Source organism: Lissotriton helveticus, chromosome 5_1 (assembly GCF_964261635.1).
Source record: "Lissotriton helveticus chromosome 5_1, aLisHel1.1, whole genome shotgun sequence".
Taxonomy (NCBI): domain Eukaryota; kingdom Metazoa; phylum Chordata; class Amphibia; order Caudata; family Salamandridae; genus Lissotriton; species Lissotriton helveticus.
Genome location: NC_136065.1, coordinates 377,583,004 through 377,608,798, shown reverse-complemented (window position 1 = coordinate 377,608,798; position 25,795 = coordinate 377,583,004). Strand labels below are relative to the sequence as shown.

The 25,795-nt window shown below is 41.1% G+C and overlaps 1 protein-coding gene across 1 annotated transcript in view; it reads left to right on the top strand.

Annotated features, from left to right (window-relative positions):
* FAM131C (family with sequence similarity 131 member C) overlaps positions 1-5,366 on the top strand; it is a 396,305-nt gene extending 390,939 nt beyond the window's left edge. The window contains exon 7 of the mRNA XM_078642544.1: positions 2,784-5,366. Within this exon, the coding sequence (XP_078498670.1) occupies positions 2,784-3,139 (356 nt within the window). The 3' untranslated portion in view covers positions 3,140-5,366. The remainder of the gene's footprint in view (positions 1-2,783) is intronic.
* Positions 5,367-25,795: the final 20,429 nt, after the last annotated feature.

Here is a 25,795-nt window from a genome sequence, read left to right as displayed (position 1 = left end):
AGAGAACCTTCACAGAATAGTTCATTGCTCTGGCTAAATGGCCATTGTAGCCACACTGGAACATTCGTTCAGCCTATTCATTGAACCATGCACAACACTGCTCTTCATAATTCTTGCTCTGCAGGACCATCACATTCCTTTAGCTCTTACCATACTACTCAGTGCACACATCACCCACGTTACGATTATTTACATACTTTTTGCTTTCAGTTGACATTGCAACTCTTTGTGGTATTTTATAACCTAACTTTCATCAGAAGATTGACAATACAATAGTCATTTGTCACTTTCCACCTGCAGGTTCAGATCATCAAGAACAACGTCCTACCTAGTATACCTCTACCATGTTATTTATTAATTAGGTTTCAGATCACTCTGCAGCACATTGACAACTATCAGTAAGTAGTCAAAAATGTCCTCCTCTTCAACAACAAAATAACTCCTGCCTCCTGCTCAACCTCTCAGCTGACTTTGTTACTATTAATCAACAAGCAACAATAACACTTCATCATATGGGCTTTAACTGAGACATAGGTCTAACTTTACAACACGTAAATGCCCTTTGTGAATACTGAAAGTCGTAAAGTAAGACTTTCGTCTCAGTTTACCTCTGTGAATCGGGCCCCATGATATTAAGTAGCTGATTTTTCAGACTGTTATATTTTTAACATTTTGTCAAAATGGTTAGCAAATTTTGTATTAACCTGATGCTTTATGCAGGAGGAACACAGTTTAAGTAAACAGTCTACTTAGCAAACAATCCCAATATTTTTTTAAAGAAAAACACAAAAGGTATTCAAGAGCTTAAAAACGTTGGGCAGATGAACTTGAAATAATGTTAACCATTGCTAGGCATCAAGGCTGTCTATTTTTGGGCATAAACATAGTGTAAATCTAAATGAGTTGTATTTAGTTTACGCGGAAGTCCTAATAAGCTGTCATATTTCTGTCCTTCCAGGATCTATGGGGCTTATTTACAAGAAACTGCATCTGTATAGATGCGTCGGTTTCCCTGCACCTGCGTGCAAAACCACTACGCCACCATGGTGCAGGATTGATAGATGCAGTCGAAATTTTGACACATCTATCGGCGCAAAAGTCACACATTGCTGGAGTCATGTCACAAGCACGGCACAATTCCAGCAATGCATTGGGAGGCTTATTCCTAATACTCCGCGTCACTCCTTATTTATTTTTTTGTTAAATATCTTTATTGGTATTTTCTGATTTTATCATAACTGACATCATGTTTGTTGTACAATTTTCTCAGTCATCCGTCACGAAATTACAGAGCACGAATGACATACAATAATACAATTGACAACAACATCAAGCTAATGCCTACATTCCGTTCCCGCTTACATACACATACATTATTTTGGGGTACACTCGAAGAAGTCTCAGTGTAATGTTGGTCGTGTACATTGCCTCAGCACAGTTGTTATATTTGTTGCAGGGCCATACATAGCATGATCAGATCATTTCTTGCTTAGGCGATTACCATAATGTCTGGTATACAGTCTCTATCATCACATCACACTTTGCGTCACTCCTTATGCCTGCTCCAAGCAGGTGTAGGGTTTTGACGCAGTGGCGTCCTAAAAGTGGTGCAGTGAAATCTTATAGATTTCACTGTGTCCCTTCTACGAGGCTTTCCTGCGTGGTAACACCCACCCTGCATACATTATACCTGACGCAGGTAGAAATTGGCACAGGGCTTTACAAGGTGATGCATCTGCCTAGATGCGCTATGTTGTAAATGGGCCACAACATGGCACATTGTTTACTCTGTAGATGCGTCACTAAAAGTGACACAATGGCGGCGCAAAAGTGTTACAAGGTACTTGTAAATCTAGCCCTATGTTATAAACTTTATTTAAGATTCAATTTAAGTTCGGAATGAAAGAAATGCTTTACATGTAATCAGCAAGTAACCCATTTCTTAAATTTATAAAGACTGAACTTTTGATTTTTTCACATTATTTCTACTCAAATATGAAGAAGTAAACATAATCAACTTCACAATCTATGTGATGCTTTTTCCTCAACTTCGACAAGTTAGAGGAGGCAGGGTATAACAGCTCCATTCATCCATATTCCCAGCACTATACACTGAGCTGCTGGAATTATGCAAATTTTAATCCGTGACATTTTCTGCCTTTTTGCAGTTTTCAACCAAAAAATGTTAATAGTTGATATGGAACCAATGTTGTTAAATAAAAGCGCCCCACATTGGTGCAGCGCAGTAGCAGATGCTTTACAAAGGTTATCTGATCTCCCTTTAGTTGCTTATCGTTGTTTTCAGGGTTTAATTTATGACAAGGCAAAAGTTTGACCAGAAATTATCATTGTGTGTTAAAGTGACAAAATAATGAAATAGTACTGCATAAAAATCTGCTGCATTATCCCACACAATTTGCCTTTTCTTACTACATAAGGAGCTGATTTAGAGTGTGTTGGACGGGTTACTCTGTCACAAAGACGATGGCTATCCCATCCTCCTTATTACAGGTGCTGTAGGATGTAATGCACTTGTAATAGGGCTGACGGGATATCCGTCATGTCTGTCACTGAGTATCCCATCCACCTAACTCAAAATCAGGCCCTACGTTAGTTAACACTGCAACAAAATGTGGTTCTCTATTGCTGCATTATTTCAGTGACCCGGAATATAGAGTTTACGGCTCGCGATTTGCATGTTAAGTCTCTACATCAAGTGTTTTCATGAATTCAATATAGTTCCTGACTACTTTATCACTGCATTCTGTTTTTTCTCCTTCCAGACCTGGAGAGCTTGTATCTTCAAGGGAGGCTCCTAAGCTTTCCCCATGGCCCTGGTGGATCAATACTGGATGGAAGTCTCCAACCCTACAACGGCTCTGCCCTGACTTCTCCAGCACGGACATACCAGTACCTGAGGGCTGAGAACTGGGTTGCGAATGGGGCACTTCCAGCCGAAACCATTGGCAGCTCTCCTCCGACAGGAGACTCCAGGACCAACAGCTCTGAAAGACAAGAGGCGATCTCCGCCGGGGAGAGGAAGGGTGTTGCCTTTAGTGCCAACAGGCAGCTTCTAAACAGCTCCATTCACTATGTGGACAGCAGCTCGCTCTCCGAGGACGAGGTGTTTTATAACTAGACCCAAATTACTCTGGGTGACGGTGGGAGAGTTTACATCAGGTCTGTTGGCAACAAGTCCTGACCAGTTGGAATGAAGCATTCCTCAGGAGGTGTCCAAAACTCATGAGTTGTTATTGCAATAGGTTACAAGACAATGTGACACCAGAAGAATGCTTGTTATGTGGTTGGCATTGGCCCAGCCCAGCTTCCCTCAAAGGTGAAATTGACAACTATCTCTACCAGACTCTCAGAACTGGCAGGCACTGGCCAACAGGAAGAACAGTCAATTCCTGGCTGGTGGGAGAATCACCAACAACACACAGTCACCATCTCCTGTCAGACTGTAGGAGGAACTGAAATGCGAAAGGATCCTCCAACAGGATTCAGTCAGCTTGAACAACTGTATTGAATGTCGCTTGGCATCAAAATACCTCTTCCCCATCCCCTCACTAACAGTCATGCATTCTGTTTTTAACATATTAACTACACAATCCAGCTTTGCAATCTCAGTATAGTATCCCATAAACCTCTCTGATCACAGCAGCATATGTCCCACTTTACAGCAATACCTTCTAGTCATGCCTGCTTCTCTTCCTGGCTATCCCACTCATTTAGTCATTTATATTTTGGACTCCTGGAGGATGACATGGATTAAAAGAAACAGGTTGGATGCATCTGGAAGCCCAGCACTAATTGTAACCTACGCTGAATGGCTTGACCATTCCACGTGTTCCTTGTGGTGGGTTCTGCTGGGGCCATACCATCCACTAGATGGAAGGAAGGAACTTCTCAGCCAAGGGGTCGTCAGAGGTTGTTTGCATGAGAACTAGAGTGTGGTATTCAGAGGTTTGGTATGACCTATTCTACAATCTTCTATAGAGTTCAAAGAATTTATATGAACAATTGGCCTTGTGCAGGAGGACGAGGATTCTTATTGGGCCTCTATATGCCCAATAAGAATCGATGATTCTTATTGGGCCTCTATATGTACACTTTTTAAATTTGAAATGACATAACATCTACTCATTTCCCTCTAACACAATAACAGTTTTCTACATTAAAAGAAAAGGGTCCTTATTCAACAAGGTCAAGTTGATTGCCATAGGATGTGACATGCATAGCTTATATCTGGGTACTAGAATGCTCATAGATGGGTGATTCACATAGATTTCCTCAAGGATTGTGCAAAATGTCAGAGGAAAAGTATGTCTTTTTTTAAAGGACACCTTTACACAGGTGCATGCGCAATTTGCTCATGGAGGCTGGAGCGCATGTGTAAAACCCTGGAACCTGATCATTAAACAAACATTGTAGAACTTTTTCTAAGCAAAACCAAACACATTCCTGAATCAAAACTCACGTTGTTGAATAGAGTCTGGTAGCACTCAATACATAGGGTGCATTGTTTTCTTTTACTTGCGGTCACCTTGTTGAAACAAGTGCATTTTAAGAGTAAGGGAAATTAGAGTAAATCCTATTTCACCTTTTCTGTCTTAGCAACCACTTATATGGAATTTGCCCCTTTGTTGGTGTAAGCATTATCTGCATTGTTTTTCATTTGCCACTTCTTGGTCAGGCACATTTTGCATAAGTACATTTTGTGAGTTTCCTGTTGTATCCTAATTCTGTCCACTTTGTTAGGGATCACTTGCAATTTGCATATGTGTAAATTGTTTGCTCGCTGGGAAAGTTACACATAAGCAGCTCAAACTTAGGCACACACTTTTTTGTGAATTATGTGCATAATCAAGTTTCAGTTTTTTAACACAGATCTGCGTGGGACTAAATTGCAGTTTTTGTGAAATCAGACCTAGCCTGTAAAATCATTCATTAAATAAAATCTGGACATCCATACAGATAAAATATACAAAAATGCCTTAAGGCCAACTCCACAGAGCACCAGTGAACTTGTGTACATTGATGGCATGCCATGGACAGAGTCCATTCCAGTACAGACAAGCTACATCTAGGAGTTGTTGGGGATTGGATAACCAGGAATGGTACAACTGTGCCTGGTGGTAGTCTCAAACCAAGAGGAAGGCTTTGTACACCCGGCATAGAGCTTCGGATTCCTTTTTTATTTTCTGTCAGAAAAGCCCCTGTTTCCAAGCATTGTACTTTATTCAAACCAAACCCATGATGTGTTTTCGATTTGGGGCTGTTGTTAAGTTGCATTTGTTGACTTTGTATGGTAACACTTTGCGTGCTGTAGGATTTCCACAATAAAAAGGTGGCCTTAACTAGTTCTTTTGTTTTCTTCATGAGTATTCCTTTCGAGTAACACCTGAACTCCAACCCAACATCACTCCCAGATCCCTTGGGTGGAGGGCAGCACAGGCTTTGGGCATGGCTGTTGCTCTTGTTGGGTGGACTTTCTTTCGCTTAACCAGTTCTTTGTAAGTTAGATTACTTCAAGGATTGATATCTTCAGTCACCAAGACAACAAAGAGAACCCACGTCCAGGAGTGCTGACTTGGTGCAAGATGCTGTTGTGCATGAATGCCGTGATCACTCTGAAGATGTGAGAATAGCTTGCATCAGCACATTGACTAGTTGTCTGATTTTTAAGACTGCGACAGATGTTTGATTTGAATTACTAGATTACACTTGTGCTGTTCCTATTTTCCTAATTTAATAGGGTTACATCTGTTATCTTGTTTTATTGGGCAGACAGAATCGTAATATACAAACAAGCTGTGCTTAATTTGTGCCCGTGGTTTCAGGTGATCGGCATCAGAACTCATTTTTGGGGCTCATGACTTATTTTTCATCACCAGCTTTAACACAGAAGAAGAGAGAGAAAGCCAGAAAAGGAAGAAAGAGAGAAATCAGTAAAAAGGGGGAAAAATAATATGCAAGAGCAAAATAAAGACACAAGGAATGTAAATTGGTGGAAGAATGAGGCATTAGGTGGACTCAAGATCTATGGTGCCTTGATATTCAGCAGCCACAGCTGCAGGGTTCCTAAGAAAACTTCTAAGAGATTAGAGTGCAGCTTTCAGTTTACAATTGTAGTTTCCAGAAAAGCATTATTGTGATGCTGAGTTTATTTCACCTGAGAGGGGAGCATTGACATGCATCTACCATACCATGCACTTAGTAACTTGTGGTGAATCTGAACTCATACACAGTGTAGGGGCTTTTAAAACGTTTGACACTGTGGGAGAACAAACAATACTTGTATATTATTTGCTACAAATTCATTGTCTTACGGAGACAACTCAGAAAACCAGCGAACCAGTCCTGGGATGGCCTGAGGGTACCAGAGGATGGCACCCTTGTCGTTGCAGATTCAAATTCAATAGAGCTCCTGTTTTTTGGTGCACTATGTGAAAAATCAATTAGTGAACTGAATACATTTCTTTACCATGGTGCCGTAAACATCTAAAAAACCAGGAATGATTGACGCCCCTTGTTTTCTTGAAATGCTGCAACGAGCATGCGTGGTCTCTGGGACAATTATGGTGATGAGCTGTTTGGACCGAATCAAATATAATGGTTTACATGCAAGAGCGAATTGTGGTTGCACTCAAGTAAACAGGCTCACCAAAGATTACTCCTCAGGAAGCGGTATGTTTGCTAATAGCTAGAATATGCTGCTTCAAATCAGTGCACAATTTAGAGCAGGGTTCTTTAAAGTTGGTCCTTGAGGGACGGATCCATGCCAGATTTTGAGCATATCCCCATTTAGATAAATGTAGTTGTCTTAAAAATATGGCATTTATCCCGCCTTTCAGGACTGACTTTGGAGAACCCCCCCCCCCCGATCTAGAGGGGTGCTCTTCAGGGCAGTGGCGATTTGTTTGTTAAAATTGAGCACCAGCAAAATATCAAGCCCACCACTCAGATGCAGGGGCTGAGCATCTCTGTTTCCTGTACAGGGCAAAAAGCAGTGCCGCATCCCTCCAGGATAGACAACAGGGCCAGATAGAAGCAGTGCATCTTTGGCCCGAGTGTCTATTTACACTTGCTAGTTCAAGCGTTTCTAGGGGGTGGGGACATTTATGGTGCTGTAAGCAGGTTGCCAATCGTCTACACATGTAGTGAATTAAAGGCTGTCCAACTAAGCCTACTGCCCATCAGTATATGAGTATATGATTCCTAGGTTGGCCTAATCCATGCTCTGTTGTATATCTGAATATTGTTTCTAAACATATGACATAAATATGTTGTACTAAATATCGTTTACAAAAATATTGTTCAATTGTGTGTGTGTTTTCTGTTATAAACTGCAATGGGGGCGATCTTTTTGGAAATGATATTTAGAACACAACATTTGTGTCTCACGATACTCCGGTAACAGTATTCTGGTAACATACCCCACGTTCCACATACAAGGGCTTATTTACAAGCCCTTTGCGCCACCGGTATGTTACTTTTTCCCATATTAAAAGTGGTGCAAGAGGCTTGTAAATAAGCCCCACAATGTGGTTGACTGTGCATGGCTTGATAAACACGGCCAATCAACATGTGCCTAACTGCATTGGAGTTGACCATGATTTGTAGGCCCCAGCCTGTCAGTCACAATGGGTTTGTGAGCATAGGGCTAGTGTGAGCAGAGGGAAGGATCCAATCAAAGCGCAGAGGTGATGGTCTGGCCTCTGGAGTGGAGAGACTTCCTGCGGGATTTGCAGGAGAAGCCTGCTGCCTTGCTAAATGTCTGGGCACTGGACCTTAAGCCCCTCATTGCCTTCCAAGACCAACTCCCATGCCATGCAGCAGTGCTTAAATCTGAAAGGGAAGCACAATTAAAATCAGAGGAGAAGTAAGGTAAGTCGGGGAAGAGGGGAAAGAGTTATTTTTCTGTCTGTTTGCACTTTTATAAGGGTAAGGAAGGGTGCCTATGCTTGAGTTTTTGTGTTCACTTGTGTGAAAATTAGGGAGTACATCTTGAGGTTCATGTGTGCGTGAATGTTAGTGTTGGTTTTTCTGTGGGCATTATGGGTTCTATGGAAATAATGGTCACTCTGGCCCTTCTCATGTTCTGGCCATCCAAGACAGTATGATAGTCATTTTTATCATAATTTGGTGCACTTCTGAAATTATCACAAAGCCTGTCAATTCATGCATATTTTGGACATTTCATGCATTTGAAAGGTCTTCTCTATCATGTTGGTGGCCATCCTTCTCCTATTCTAGGCATTATGTTGGGTGTAACACGAGGTGTCCATTTTTGACATATTGTGGGTATCTAAGTCTGTATGATCCATTTCTCTCACATACAGGGGGTCTCAGTAGCATCCCAGACATTATGTTGGTCATCACTGGCATAAGTTGGCCCTACCCGACGTATTGTGGGTGCCTGTGCAAGTGTGTGGCCATAACAGTCATAGTGGTACTCTTTTATATTAGTATGTCCCTCCTTGGAATATAGTTTGCATTCCTAACTGTTCTATGGTCCTTCCATGCAGGATGGCGGCACTGGGATTAAGCACTTCCTTTGGCAATATGGTGGTTCTGACATTGGGTGCACATCCTTGGCATTATGATGACCATTCATACACAAAAGGAGCTACTAAAGAAGTACCAAGGGCGACCTGCACACAAAAAAAAGAATACCAACAACAAAACCCTTAATACTTTTGACACGTAACAAATATTTTATAAAAGTATATAGGGCACCACCCTCAAGCAAGCGTCATTTATAGGATGAGCTCACGCTCCAATAGCAATTCAAAGTCAGTCCCTGTGCCCAGGTGGTATACTTTTTCCGAGCCTGGTGCTAAGGAACCTACAAATCAAGAATTCATAAAAATTTGTATAGGAAGTGCCTCACATAAGTGACCACCATGTGCCGGCTGGCTGTTGCTCAGCAACTGGCTCGCTGTGTCGTCATCGGCCGCTTTCCTATATTATCTGGAGGACCAGCACCATGTCAAAGGCTAGTGGTGCTCACTGTGTATAACTTTTCTACAAACAAAAAACCATCAAACTCCTGTAGGTCCTCATTAAGGAAGAACATGCAATGGTATCTTTTCACAAAACAAACTCACCAAAAATAAGTCACATATGGTATATCACCTACCTTTTACTCTGTGCCTATGCTCAAGATCAAAAACAAAATTACATGTTTAGACCATTTTGTTGTGAACGTCTGACATGTTTTATTGCTACACAAATCTTACTGGCACATTCATCTGGGCATGAGGACTAATATTCACCCAATTGTGCACTAGACCTGTGTAAAAAAGAAGTGGACAGACAACAGGGAGTGAAACAAAACACATACAAACCACATTAGGAGACCTACCTTCTAGGAAGTGTAAAACTGAACGAACTGAAGATACGTGTCCAATGCTTATCATTTATTTATTTATTTATAAAGTTTTATATAAGGCATATACAATAACGACATCATTTATATTCTTACTACAGTGAGTGAGTGCCTCTGTCCACACGGACATTAGATTTATTCACGTTTGTAAGCAGTGAGGAAAGGCTATAAATAAATGTCAAAGGCTGGATCCTTCGAAGGTTTGTTGCGGCCCGTCCTTGATTGCAAAAGAAAAGGGTCATTTCTCTCAGGGGTCCACAGTGTCAACCTGCATAGAATAGTATTTGTGAAAGGTGCTAAGTGACTCCTTACGAGGGTCCCTGATAGAAGGAAAAAATACCTTGTCAAACTTTTGGCTCTTGGTTGAAGATAAAAAATAAGTACTGAAGTGATTAGCAAGGCACCAAACTCGTCCTGAAATTAAGGAAGGCAAAAAGAAATCCAGTAGGAGTACCAATTACTAAAAGCAAAAATCAGGGACAAAAATAGTGTCAAGGGGGACAAGAACATCAAGAGAAATAATGGAGTGAATGTGTGATGCATCCTTTACTAGACAATGCCTCCTTACATATGATTCACTCCATCATAAATTGGGAAACATGAATGACATCCTAAGGAAATACTATTATCTAGGGAAGGTCAGCTTATAAGGCTTGTCCACAAATCTTTCCCTAAAATCGTGGCATTCATTTGATGCACTGAATCACGCGGTCCAGCGACCCACCTTTGTGTCTGGTGCCCCAGGTAGCTCTCAGAAGACCCCTCCAGGTGACCAGGGGTACAGATACAGCAGAGAGGTGCAGGCAGTGCAGATGCTCAGCCATATGCTGAGCTTGGCATCCAACTACTCACTGCCCAGCAGTGCATGAAGTGCTTCTTTCCCTGCATGCATATAGTCTCTGGTAAATTCCTAGCACTGTTCTCAGCACAGATGGATTTCATAATTAATTTTAAACATAAATAATTGACACCTATACCCTTGTACGTAACCTAAATACATATTTAATGAGCATCCTCTCAATTTTCTCACCATAACTAATAAGTAAACTAATAACTACTCACATAAATATTTGCTCTAGCTCATATATTTATGCCGTTCCATATGTCCATAGAAGCTAGAGTGAATATATTTTAAAGTTCCTAAAACCTTATCTAGAGGTTACTTTCAATTTGTAGTTCTTATAATGAAGATTTCCCTGATGCAGGCTTCTTTCTAGGCCCAAATGTATTTTGCCTTTCTCTTACAACAATTGGCGACGAGGACGAAAAGGAATAGAGACTCACGGACTTCGCATTTCAGAAAAAAAATAATAATAATACTAACGCGGGCAGCTTGCGGAAAAGGAGCAACGCTAATGTGGGTAATGATCGGAAGAAGTTTAGAAGCAAAGTAAGTGGATGTCAAATTACCTACTGCTGCCGCTGTATAATAGCCAGAATAGACGCGAACAGCAAGTCAGTCAGGAAAACCATGTTGGGATCGACGTAGGTTCAGGCTCTGAATGACCATTGGAGTAGAGCCGGAAACGTCATACTGACGTGCAGAGCGTGCAGCCATTTTGATTAACAAAAATGATGCCTGACAGGAATAGCGCGCGATCATATGGTAATTGACACCATATGGACAAAAGCTGAAGTACAAGATAAATAAAGGAAAAGTGAGCACACGCGATTATTGCACAGCGTATAAGACAACAGAAAAAAGCAAGAGATTTGTGTAAAGGGAAAAAAAAGTACTGAGCACTAGGAGGAAAGTGAGGCATGAAACAAACCTGTGACGAAATAAGCTTTAGAGAAGTATAAGTCAACACTGTTGAGGAACATAAAATAGAGGGAAAAAAATAAGAGGATAAAACAAAGAAAATAAAAAGTGTATAAAGGAGGAACGCCACGTATAAGAACAAACTAGGCGGAAAAATAAAAAGAGAGTGTAAAGGAGTAATAAGATAAACATGGCACAGAATAATAGCATATGTGTACCACCACTTTTCCTTGAGGAACCTGGGAAACCAATTATGAAGTGGAAAAGTTGGCTAAGAGCGTTTGAAAACTACATAGTATCAATAGATGGCAAAGGATAAGGTGCGGAAAAGAAAAAAGCACTTTTATTTGGTCTTCTAGGTAAAGCAGGGCAAGAAGTGTTTGACAGCCTGCCAGAGTATGAAAGCCCACCAGGGGTATTCATACCACTCAACGAATATCAAGAGGCCATTAAAAGACTTGAGAAACAATATGCTGAGGAAAGCAACATAATGGTAGGAAGGCATAAGTTTGCGCTGGGAAAGCAAGAAGAAGGAGAAACTGTTGAGGAATACATAGCATGTTTGCGAGTCTTAGCAAAAGATTGCGAATTCAATGAAATGACTGACATTTATATAAGAGACCAAGTAGTCTTCTACTGTTATTCTAAAAAAGTGCAGGAGAGGTTGTTAACATGTAGAAATCCCACACTGCAAGAAGTAGTAGATATTGATAAAGCTATAGAAAGATTGTTGGTATCAACAAAAGTATTGTCTTGTACTAGTAGTAATGCAAACTTATTTTACTTACAGGACAAAAGAAAAGGTGAACAGAAAGGTAATGAGAAGAGTTGGAGTGACAAGAAAGTAGGAGGTAGAAATTTGAATTGTTTCAGATGTGGGTCCAAAGAGCATTTAGCAGATTGTAAGACATGCCCAACCCTTGTGAAAAAGTGCATGAAATGCAAAAAAATTTGGTCACTACACTACAACTGTAAATAACAGGAGATGTAAAGATAAATGCTGTAGGTGACTATGATGAAAAAATGTGTGCAAACATTGTATTATATGTTGAAATGGTTGATGGGAAAATTAAAGGACCAATAGGGGAAGTAAAAATAGGAAATGTTGAGTTCCAGTTCACAGCTGACTCAGGGTCTCCAATAACAATTATTTCTGACAAACTATTCGAGGAAAAGTGGCAAAATGTGAAATTGTATGAAACAGACATAAACCCTAAAGCTGTTGGGGAACAGGATATAGATATGGTTGGATATTTTTGTGACACACTGATGTTTAAAGGGAGAGCAATCAACACAAAAATGTATGTGGCAGAGAGGTAGAATTTTGGTAGGGTGGAAGGACCTGGCAAAGCTAGGAGTAATTTTACAACGTGGAGCAAAAGATCCTATATTACTAAAAGAGGATTTCATAAACAGTATATGTTTAGAAGAACAACAGGAAAATGTAGAAAATAAATTGGATATGTACAAAGAAGTCTTCAAAGATGAGATAGGGTGTGTAAAAGGATTCACTCACGAAAGAAAACTAAGAGAAGGTGCGGAGCAATAAAACACAAAGTAATAACAGTTCCATTATCAATTAAAGGTGAATTGAAAAAGGTTCTAGAAAAGTTAAGCAAGGAAGGAGTAATTGAGGAAACTGATGCGTCCGAATGGGTGTCAGCGATTGTGGTTTCTAAAAAGAAATAAACTGGAGAAATAAGACTATGTGTGGACCTCAGATCACTAAACAAAAACATCCTAGTAAACTGTCACCCACTCCCAATAATACAAGAGATACTACAATCTGTTGCAGGGTCAAGGCACTTCACATTGATAGACTTAAAAGCGGCTTAACACCAGGTATGTTTGACAGAGGAGTCCAAAAAACTGACCACATTCATAACACCATTTGGTGCGCACAGGTACATCAGACTACCATTTGGCCTTGCCTCCTCATCAGGAGTATTAAAAAAATTAATGGATATCCTATTCAGGGAGATAGAAGGTGTCGAGGCATTCCAGGACGACATCCTGATACACTCCAAAACTGAACGAGAACATCTTGAAATTCTTAGTAGAGTATTGAACATTTTAAGGAGTAGAGGAATGACAGTCTCTAAAGACAAATGCAAGTTCATGAAAAGCAAAATTGAATATCTAGGACATGTCCTAACTTCTGAAGGGATAACACCAAAGGACAACTTAGTAGAAGCAATAAGAGAAGCCCCAGAACCAAATGACAAAGAGACCTTAAAGTCATTCCTAGGCCTAAGTGAATACTATTCTAAATGTATACAAGGATATGCAGGCAAGATTGAGCCATTAAGAAAACTGTTACGGGAGAACATAAGTTATAAATGGACAGGTCAACAAAACCATGCTTTCAAATCCATAAAAAAAGAAATTTCTGAAGCACCAGCTTTGAAACCCTATGATCCCAAACTGGAAAATATCATCACAGTGGATGCTAGTGCCAAAGGCATAGGTGCAGTGTTCTGTAAACTTCAAGGAAAGAAAGAGAATACAATTGCATTTATATCCAGAAGGTTAAATGAAACCGAAAAAAACTACAGCACCATCGAACGAGAGATGCTCGCATGTGTTTGGGCCGTGCAAAAACTAAAAAACTGCTTATGGGGCAAGAAATTTGTAATAGTTACAGATCACAAGCCACTGGTGTATATGATGGATGGTGTAGGGCGTGGAAATGGTAAGGCAAGCTCCAGGTTAATAAGACTGCTATCCAAACTTCAAGTATACGGCACAGCAAAGGTGGTCTGAATTGTAGAGCTGACTGTTTATCACGCCTGCCTGTGGGTGATCAAGCCAGAAACACTCTAGATGATGTAGAGTGTGTAGTAGCTTGGATAGATGCCACCACAATGTGTAGCGGATCTATAACTGAAGAAGAATGGTTAAAATGCCTGGAAAATGACAAAGTAATGGAAAAAGTTATGAACCACATGAAAACAAAATGGCCTCCTATCAGAAATCTACAAAACGAATTAAAAAGCTATCAACAAGTAAGTAATGAACTAACCATAGAAAATAGATTTTTGAAAAATGTGACCTATTCATACCACCTGCGGGATTAAGAGAGAAACTAATAATACTAGCACACAAGGGTCACCCAGGTAGCAGTGCCACTAGGAACATTCTGAGAATGCACTACTGGTGGCCAGGAATGGATAGTGAAGTAAGCAACTATATTGACAAGTGCGAGCAGTGTCTAAAAGCAGACAAGCATTGGAAAAGAAGAAAAGGAGAATTACAAATGGTAGAAATACCAAACGGACCTTGGTTAAAAGTGGCAATAGATTTCCCAGGACCATTTAATGTGTTACAAGAAGAATGCAAATACATAATTGTACTAACTGATTCTTATTCTAAATGGGTGCACTATAAGTTTGTACGCACAATAACAACAGAACAAGTGATGCAATTTCTCAAAAAAATATTTGCAATAGAAGCCAACCAAAAATCATTGTCTCTGACAACGGTACCCAATTGATGTCTAAACAAATGACTGAGTTTTTAGAAAATGTGGGTATCAAGCAAGAGAAGACACCACTATATAGCCCCAAAAGTAATGGACAGGTGGAGAGGATGAACAAGTTTATAAAAGAAGGAATCCAACTAGCAATAGCTTCAAAACTAAATCTGAAAGAGTTCATTCGTGAAAAAATAAACACATATAATAATACACCTAATGAAACCACTAAACACACACCATTTTACCTCATGAGGGGAAGGAAGTGTAACAACGAGCTTTCCCCTAAGTTTAACAAGTGGTACACAGATGAGGTGACATCAGATGAGATAAATGATAGCGCACTCAGGGTCAAGGAGCGTATAGTTTGTAAACAAGAGAAGACCAAAAAGTATTCAGATATGACCAACAAAGCTAAAGAGAAAGACATAGAACGAGGCGATTGGGTGATTGTTAAAAAAACATTCATGGTAGCAAAGGGAGAATCAATCTTTAGTGACCCTGCCCATGTACAAGAAACATCCAGAGGTGCTGTCTGTATAGAAGGAAAAGGCTGACGAAGCAAGGATGATGTGGTCAAATTGAAGAAAGGGCAAGAGAAAATCATAATGAGAGGAAAGAACACAAATGGTGCCAGTCCTGACGATAGCATACTCGAGTGGCAGATAAAACAAAATGACTGAGTTTTTAGAAAATGTGGGTATCAAGCAAGAGAAGAAACCACTATGTAGCCCCAAAAGTAATGGACAGGTGCAGAGGATGAACAAGTTTATAAAAGAAGGAATCCAACTAGCAATAGCTTCAGAACTAAATGTGAAAGAGTTCATTTGTGAAAAAATAAACACATATATTAACATACCTAATGAAACCACTAAACACACACCATTTTACCTCATGAGGGGAAGAAAGTGTAACAACGAGCTTTCCCCCAAGTTTAACAAGTGGTACACAGATGAGGTGACACCAGATGAGATAAACGATAGCGCACTCAGGGTCAAGGAGCGTATAGTTTGTAAACAAGAGAAGACCAAAAAGTATTCAGATAGGACCAACAAAGCTAAAGAGAAAGACATAGAACGAGGCGATTGGGTGATTGTTAAAAAAACATTCATGGTAGCGAAGGGAGAATCAATCTTTAGTGACACGGCCCATGTGCAAGAAACATCCAGAGGTGCTGTCTGTATAGAAGGAAAAGGCTGGCGAAGCAAGGATGATGTGGTCAAATTGAAGAAAGGGCAAGAGAAAATCATGAGAGGAAAGAACATAAATGGTAAAGGGAAATGGTTGATGGGAAAATTAAAGGACCAATAGGTGAAGTAAAAATAGGAAATGTGGAGTTACAGTTCACAGCTGACTCAGGGTCCCCAAAACAATTATTTCTGACAAACTATTCGAGGAAAAGTGGCAAAATGTGAAATTGTATGAAACAGACATAAACCCTAAAGCTTTTGGGAAACAGGCTATAGATATGGTTGGATATTTTTGTGACACACTAATGTTAAAGGGAGAGTAATCAACACAAAAATGTATGTGGCAGAGAGAGGTAGAATTTTGATAGGGTGGAAGGACCTGGCAAAGCTAGGAGTAATTTTACCACCTGGAGCAAAAGATCCTATAATACTAAAAGAGGATTTCATAAACAATATATGTTTAGAAGAACAACAGGAAAGTGTAGAAAATATATTGGATATGTACAAAGAAGTTTTCAAAGATGAGATAGGGTGTGTAAAAGGATTCACTCACAAAATAAAACTAAGAGAATGTGCGGAGCCAATAAAACACAAAGCAAAAACAGTTCCATTATCAACTAAAGGTGAATTGAAAAAGATTCTAGGAAAGTTAAGCAAGGAAGGAGTAATTGAGGAAACTGAGGCGTCCGAATGGGTGTCAGCAATTGTGGTTTCCAAAAAGAAAAAAACTGGGGAAATAAGACTTTGTGTGGACCTCAGATCACTAAACAAAAACATCCTAGTAAACTGTCACCCACTCCCAATAATACAAGAGATACTACAATCTGTCGCAGGGCCAAGGTACTTCACATTGATAGACTTAAAAGCCTCTTACCACCAGGTATGTTTGACAGAGGAGTCCAAAAAACTGACCACATTGATAACACCATTTGGTGCGTACGGGTACATCAGACTACCATTTGGCCTTGCCTCCTCATCAGGAGTATTTAAAAAATGAATGGATATCCTATTCAGGGAAATAGAAGGTGTCGATGCATTCCAGGACGACATCCTGATACACTCCAAAACTGAACGAGAACATCTTGAAATGCTTAGTAGCGGATTGAACATTTTAAGGAGTAGAGGAATGACAGTCTCTAAAGACAAATGCAAGTTCATGAACGGCAAAATTGAATATCTAGGACATGTCCTAACTTCTGAAGGGATAACACCAAAGGATGACTTAGTAGAAGCAATAAGAGAAGCCCCAGAACCAAATGACAAAGGGACCTTAAAGTCATTCCTAGGCCTAAGTGAATACTATTCTAAATTGATACAAGGATATGCAGGCAAGATTGAGCCATTAAGAAAACTGTTGCGGAAGAACATAAGTTATAAATGGACAGGTGAACAAAACCATACTTTCAAATCCATAAAAAAAGAAATTTCTGAAGCACCAGCTTTGAATCCCTATGATCCCAAACTGGAAAATATCATCACAGTGGATGCTAGTGCCAAAGGCATAGGTGCAGTGTTCTGTCAACTTCAAGGAAAGAAAGAGAATATGATTGCATTTATATCCAGAAGGTTAAATGAAACCGAAAAAAACTACAGCACCATCGAACGCGAGACGCTCGCATGTGTTTAGGGAGTGCAAAATCAAAAAAACTACTTATGGGACAAGAAATTTGTAATAGTTACAGATCACAAGCCACTGGTGTATATGATGGATGGTGAAGGGCGTGGAAATGGTAAGGCATGCTCCAGGTTAATAAGACTGCTATCCAACCTTCAAGAGTATACATTCAGTATACGGCACATCAAAGGTGGTCTAAATTGTAGAGCTGACTGTTTATCACGCCTGCCTGTGGGTGATCAAGCCAGAAACACTCTAGATGATGTAGAGTGTGTAGTAGCTTGGATAGATGCCACCACAATGTCTAGCGGATCTATAACTGAAGAAGAATGGTTAAAATGCCTGGAAAATGACAAAGTAATGGAAAAAGTTATGAACCACATGAAAACAAAATGGCCTCCTATCAGAAATCTACAAAACGAATTAAAAAGCTATCAACAAGTAAGTAATGAACTAACCATAGAAAATGGATTTTTGAAAAGATGTGACCTATTCATACCACCTGCGGGATTAAGAGAGAAACTAATAAAACTAGCACACAAGGATCACCCAGGTAGCAGTGCCACTAGGAACATTCTGAGAATGCACTACTGGTAGCCAGGAATGGATAGTGAAGTAAGCAACTATATTGACAAGTGCGAGCAGTGTCTAAAAGCAGACAAGCATTGGAAAATAAGAAAAGGAGAATTACAAATGATAGAAATACCAAACGGACCTTGGTTAAAAGTGGCAATAGATTTTGCAGGACTATTTTATGTGTTACAAGAAGAATGCAAATACATAATTGTACGAACTGATTATTATTCTAAATGGGTGCACTATAAGTTTGTACGCACAATAACAACAGAACAAGTGATGCAATTTCTCAAAAAAATATTTGCAATAGAAGGCCAACTAAAAATTATTGTCTCCGACAACGGTACCCAATTGATGTCTAAACAAATGGCTGAGTTTTTAGAAAATGTGGGTATCAAGCAAGAGAAGACACCACTATATAGCCCCAAAAGTAATGGACAGGTGGAGAGGATGAACAAGTTTATAAAAGAAGGAATCCAACTAGCAATAGCTTCAAAACTAAATGTGAAAGAATTCATTCGTGAAAAAATAAACACATATAATAACACACCTAATGAAACCACTAAACACACACCATTTTACCTCATGAGGGGAAGGAAGTGTAACAACGAGCTTTCCCCCAAGTTTAAAAAGTGGTACACAGATGAGGTGACACCAGATGAGATATATAGCGCACTCAGGGTCAAGGAGCGTATAGTTTGTAAACAAGAGAAGACCAAAAAGTATTTAGATATGACCACAACTATTGTGGTGTTGGGTAGCGTTGGTGAGACAGTTTTTCATTAGGGGCGCTGGATCAGGGGCTTGCGTTGCCACTAGGCATACAAAAGTGCACCATCACTAGAAAAGGACAGAATGCGCCATATAATGTTAAATACGGCGCAGTCCTGCCCTTTCACGCAGAGATGCAAAGTGGGTTGCTGCGTTCCGCTGCGCGAAAGATTGATAAAGATGCCCCTTAGTTTCCTTCTGAAATAGATGCTTACTCATTGATGCTACATAAGGATCTTAATGAACTCTAAAACCCATTATTTTGAAATAAGCTTCAGGTAGAAGAAAAGAAATGAAAAGGCCACACTCAACATGTGCTTCAACATAACATCTTTACAGTATGCACTAAGCCTTTCAATTAATCCATTTTCAAATCTGATCTTAGCCTGTCTTTCTATTTACAGTAGAGCACTATAAGCTCATATACATTTTTGTTTATGCACGAACCTTCACTAACTACTACTATATGCACTCTTCTAGAAATGTTTTGCAGTTGAAAAATAATGATAGTGAAGCATGTCCAATTCAGAAGCCATCCTCACTATCGAAAAAACACCACATGATGTCCATAGCGTAATTACTCAAGAACGCCTGACGCACATTGGAACAGTTCAGAGGCAAATCACTCTCGCTCGAGAACATTAATTTGATGGGTTACATTTTAATCCTCAGATTTAGGAAGAAAACAGAATCCAAAATGCCAAAAATATGAAAGTTCATACAAGATAGTGACATATTGGTAGGCTCAGCCATTTCTGGAAACTCATTACTATATGGCAGATGCAACTACTTTATTTATTTATTTATTATTTATTTTGAAAGTTTTATATAGCGCGAACAAGATCTTTCAGATATCAGAGCGTTTTACAAGTACAAGGTGCATAGTTACATAGGTAGGTCAAAATACAAGAGGTAGGTCGCAGGTGAGGTAATGTCGGTACAAGGAGCATAGTCAAACCGTTGTGCCAATAATATAAAAGTACAAAACTAAAGAGCCTATACATGTTTAAACGTGCTTAAAATGCTTTTGAAGATAGCATAGAGGCAAAGTTGAGGTAGGTGTGTGCAGGGTGTATAGTCACACAGGTGCATCAGTAGTACAAGAGTAGGGATAGTTGAGGTGGAGTAGGTAAGGTGTGTAATGTTAAACAGGTGCGTCATCAATATAAAAATATACAAGGAGGGAGCGAATACAATCAAGTAAGACGATAATACAAGAAATACAAATAAACCAAGGTCAGGCAGGTAGTACAAAGCGGATTCAAGAGAAATGCAGAATAATAGTTCATGTGTATTTAGCCATGAGGATCGCTTTTACTTCTTTCTTAAACAGTTTGTTGGAGGAGATGAGCCTGGTTTCACTAGGAAGTGCGTTCCAGATCCTGGGTGCCATTCCTGAAAAGGAGCGTTTATAGGTTTTTTCCTTCCGAAATCTTCGAGGCTTCAGCAGAAGATTGTTTGTGCTTCTAGTAGTTCTCGAGCCCCCAGAGATAGTCAGCTTTTGAGTGAGGTAGCGGGTGAGTTCATGTGTACCGCCTTGTGCGTCAAGCAGGCGATTTTCAAATGTATTCTGGCTTCAAAAGGTAGCCAGTTCAGGGATCTAAAGTCAGGTGAAATATGTGAGTGTTTTTTTGAGCCAGTGATGAGTCTCGCTGCAGCGTTAAGAGATGCTCTTAGGGGTGCCGTTGTAGTTAGGGGGAGCCCGCAGAGGGCGGTGCTACCGTATTCTATGTGCGGGATGACTATAGATTGTACTGCAGTTTGGAAGTCTTTGGCTGGAAGGTAGGGTTTAAGTTTCCTCAAGGTATTGATTTGGAAATTCGCTCCTTTGGTTGCCTTGCTGATGTGCTGCTGCATGTTGAGATTGGCGTCAAGTGTTATGCCTAAAGATTTTGCTGAGTCTACTATGGTAGGTTGAACATTTAAAGCCGTTAAGTGCTTAAGCCATGTTTGAGCCGTAGAGATTTTTCCGGGAGGTGAGATCAGGAGGAACTCAGTCTTCAGCGCATTGAGTTTGAGGTAATTCTCGGCAAGCCAGGATTGGGTGTTTCTGATCGTGGTGTTCAGAAGCATGATGTCCATGGGAGATTGTATTTTGAGATAAAGTTGGGTGTCGTCGGCATACATGTGAAAGTGAACATTGGATGTTTGTAGCAGTGTAGTGAGAGGTTCCATAACTAGGTTGAACAGTGTTGGGGAGAGGGAGGATCCTTGAGGGACGCCCAGCGATACAGGTACCGGGGAGGACATCAGGTTGTTGCTTTTGAAACTTTGTGAACGGTTGTGTAAAAAGGAGGTGAACCACTTGAGAACAGTCCCAGATATGCCCATTCTTGTGTTTAATAGATCGAGTAAGTTCTCGTGTTTAACTGTGTCGAATGCTGAGGAGAGATCGAGAAGGATGAGGAGGCAGGTATTGTTTTGGTCCAGTATTTGGAGGGCGTCGTCAACTATGTGAGTCATGGCAGTTTCGGTACTGTGCCCTGCTCGGAATCCTGATTGATGAGCGTTGAGGAGATCAAACTTATCTATGTGTTTAGTCAGTTTAGTCAGTTGTAGCTGTACGCATTTTTCCAACAGTTTAGCGAGAGTGGGAATATTTGTAATAGGGCGGTAATTGTCGAGATCAGAGGGGTCTGCTGTTGGTTTTTTCAGTAGCGGTGTGACTTGTCTGACTTTGAGGGCGTTAGGGATGGATCCTTGTTGGAGAGAGCTGTTGATAATTTTAGTCCAGAGTGGGAGGAGAAAAGGGGTAAAGTCTTTTACAGCGTTAGCAGGAAGGGGGTCAGTGAGGTGATTGGATGGTTTCAGAGTGTTGAGCAGTCTGCCAATTTCTTTTTGGGTGTAGGTGCCAAAGGATGACCATGTAGCATTTTTCTTTCGTTCAGATGCTGCTGTGTGTTGGGGGTTGGAGAAATCTCTGCTGTGCTGAAGAACTCTAAATTTCCACTGCCTCCTTAGCACAGGCAGAAACTTCTTCACAACCTCTGCTGCTCTGGAGAACTCTGTGGGCTTATTTACAAGCCCACTGTGCTGCCGGTGCGTCACATCTATTGACGCACCAGCAGCACAATGGCCTTCCCCATATTTACAAGGCCATGTAAATATGGTGGCTCCATGGCTTTTCATGGTCTTGTAAATATGTTTCCCTTTCACACATAACTCTGCTGTGGGTATTCCCACGCAACTTCCATGAAACTTGACACATTCCCAGATTTACAAAATTCTGAATGTGTCCGAATCCTACGCCTTCCCAAGGGAGGCGCAACAAGGATTTCTCATCGTTTTTTCCTCTTTGTATGCGTGCTGAATAGAAAGACAAAGATGCCTTTAATGATTGTTTTGTGCAGGAAGATGTCCCTTCCTGCACAACAACAATCATGCCCTCAGTGCAGCCTCCCTTGTAAAATGACACAAGGCTGTCTGCGCTAGCGCACGGCTTCTGTTTGCGCACCGGCACAGGGGAGAAGGACAAGAATGTACCATATCATGTAGATACGGTGCATTCCTGAGCTTTTATTTTGATGCATGGCAGCCAAGCAGGAAGGCGTGCTGCACTGCAGTGCGTCAAAGTAAAGTAAATGAGGCCCTAAAGTTCCACTGCCTCCTTGGCAGAGGCAGAACATTTTTCACAACGTGGGACTGAAATCTGACTACCCAAGCTCCAAATCTGGCTCAAAGCATTCACAATTCCTTAACCCCTCAACAAAAGTTTATGTTTCAAAGGAAGAAGAAGCAAGAAAATGCCAGTCGGCAAGTGAGGGTTATGGCCACACCGCTGTTTACATTGACTTCCCCATAAGAACTACAGAGAACCTTGAACCAATGACCCGCAGCCTGCTTGATATTGATGAAATTTGACCTAAAAGCATCACTACCTTGGAACCTCTACATTGACTCACAGTAAAGTAAACTATAAGAGTCAAGCTTTCATACACAATGAATATTATGGAAAAATCCAGCAGATCTCCAGTTTCGAACACCCCACTACATCACACTCAAACATCTAAGGCCCAGACACTCATACACTCTGAGATCAATTGATTTAAAGTATTGGAATCAATACATTAAAAGTACAAGGCCATCAGCGTTCAAGCACACTCAAACCCAAACCATAATCCCTACATAATGTTAAGAAATTCAAGAGATGTCTGAGAACCAATCAGACTATTATGGGAAGCCTTTGGACCTCAGTGTCCACACACAGGACCTGCCACACAATAAAGGCCCACCTATAAAATATGTTGAATGGATTTAAGTAATTAATGTTGGCCCTGTTGTGCAGTAAGGCACACCTTACAGACCAACTTTCTCAGATGTTCAATATGAAAAAGAAACTTGTTAATTCATTATGAGTAAAATTGCATACTGCAACCCGAAGTAACAATGTCTTCATGCTGTTTTGAAACTGTGTGACAGGAAACAGTTTTGAATACACAAAGATAGTGAAGGGCAATAAGTGGATTATTATGTTGGAAAAATTATAGAACATAGTGTTTCGCAATCAAAAATTTTCAAAGAAATATTGGATTTCCTCATCCCCATCTGGACAAAGATTATCAACGCTTCACTGTCACAAGGCATGATCCCATATTGCTTAAAAGCAGCTCAGGTCTCACCTATACTAACAAGCATTGGCATAGCCAATAGGTCTCGACTTTGGGACATTAAAAAGTGTTTAGCAATGCAGCACACAGCCGCTTAATAGCGATTTCAACGTCAAGGCGTTTTTTACACTGTAAGTATATGTATAAATATATATTTTTATTTATTTTACAAAATTCAATGGTGTTTATTGTTCGTGTGACCAGGTGACTCCGTGTCACCGGACACCACTTTTCCATGCTCGGACTTTGCATTCACATAACATTATCTGATGGGTTGGTTCAATTGGCTCAATTAAAATGAACTATGACTACAACTCCCAGAATGCACTATATAAAAGCAAAGTCTAAGGAGAGAAAGGTGATGTCCTGCTGACATAGAGGCATCTCTGGTCACTCAATTCATTGTGCTTAAGGAGGTTGAAAGGCTGAGCGAACCACTGTGACTCCAATCTGAGACCACCCAGTTAACATACTTTGTAACGTCTAAGGATTCAGGAACATCTATCCTGCACATGACACTTAGTAAAAAAAGTGTGCAGGTGCCACAAACTTAAGGAATACCTAATAAAGCGGATGTCAGACAGATTTGGTAGCAGGTGCAGGGCATGACACATACAAAAGAGAGCTCTGAGCTCGACTTCACAACGTGCTGAAAAATGTGGGTCCAAGAGGCGAGTTAAACACAACCTACATATACAGTGCCTCTCTTTACCTCAACACTTCATGAAAATTTGGGATTCTGGCGATGCCTCAGGTGAAACAACGGGTATGGAGTGCCAGATTTCACAGAGTGCATTCACGTATAGTCAAGTCAAGTCAAGTCATAACATTTATATAGCGCACTACATACCCAGAGGGTTTCAAGGCGCTTAGGAAGGGGAGGAGGATTATTTGTCAAATATCCATGTTTTAAGCTGCTTTCTGAACGCTAGGTGATTCTGGGTGAGGCGAAGGTAAGCGGGGAGTGAGTTCCATGTTTTGGCAGCCAGGTATGAGAAGGATCTGCCTCCCATGGTGGTCTTGTTGATGCGAGGTACAGTGGCGAAGGCTAGGCTGGAAGAGCGAAGTTGTCGGGAGGGGGTGTAAAAGGACAGTCGAGAGTTGAGGCAATCTGGTCCGATGTCGTAGAGTGATTTGTGTGCGTGGGTAAGCAGTCGGAAAGTAATCCTCTTATTGACGGGTAGCCAGTGGAGGTCTTTAAGGTGACCAGAGATGTGTTCGTTGCGTGGGATGTCTAATATGAGCCTGGCTGAGGCGTTTTGGATTCGTTGTAGTTTCTTCTGGAGTTTAGCGGTGGTACCTGCGTAGAGGGTGTTTCCGTAGTCCAGTCGGCTCGTGACTAGAGCGTGGGTGACTGTTTTCCTTGTTTCGGAGGGGATCCAGCGAAATGTTTTTCTGAGCATGCGAAGAATGTTAAAGCAGGAAGAGGATACGGCGCTGACTTGTTTGTTCATTGAGAGTGAAGAATCCAGGATGACGCCAAGGTTCCGTGCGTGGTCTGTCGGGATGGGTGCATTTCCGAGGGCTTCCGGCCACCAGGAGTCGTCCCATGCAGAGGGGGATTTACCTAAGATGAGGACTTCTGTTTTGTCTGAGTTCAGTTTCAGACAGCTTTGTTTCATCCATTCGGCGACTTCTTTCATTCCTTTGTGTAGGTTAGTTTTGGCGGTGCTGGGGTCCTTGGTGAGAGATAGGATCAGTTGAGTGTCATCCGCGTAAGAGATGATGTTGAGGTTGTGTTGGCGGGCGATGGCCGCGAGGGGGCTCATGTATACGTTGAAGAGGGTGGGACTGAGTGAGGATCCTTGTGGTACGCCGCAGATGACTTCGGTGGCCTCGGACTTGAAAGGTGGGAGGCGGACTCTCTGGGTTCTTCCGGTGAGGAACGAAGTGATCCATTCCAGTGTCTTTCCTTGGATTCCGATGTTTCTGAGGCGTTGTAAAAGGGTGCTGTGGCAGACTGTGTCGAAGGCTGCAGAGAGGTCGAGGAGGATGAGGGCGACTGTGTCTCCATTGTCCAGCAGAGTTCGAATGTCGTCTGTTGCTGCGATGAGGGCGGTCTCAGTGCTGTGTTTGGCTCGGAAGCCAGATTGTGAGGGGTCGAGGGATTTGTTGGCTTCGAGGAAGGCGGCGAGTTGGTTGTTGACGGCTTTCTCGATGACTTTGGCCGGGAATGGAAGAAGCGAGATGGGGCGGTAGTTTTTGAGTTCGGTGGGGTCTGCTGTTGGTTTTTTCAGAAGGGCGGTGAGTTCAGCGTGTTTCCAGTCTTCTGGGAAGGTAGCGGAGTTGAAGGAGCAGTTGATGACGTCTCGGAGGTGCGGAGCTATGACGGAGTCTGCTTTGTTGAAGATGTGGTGAGGGCATGGGTCTGTGGGGGATCCAGAGTGGATGGAGTTCATCAGGCGGAT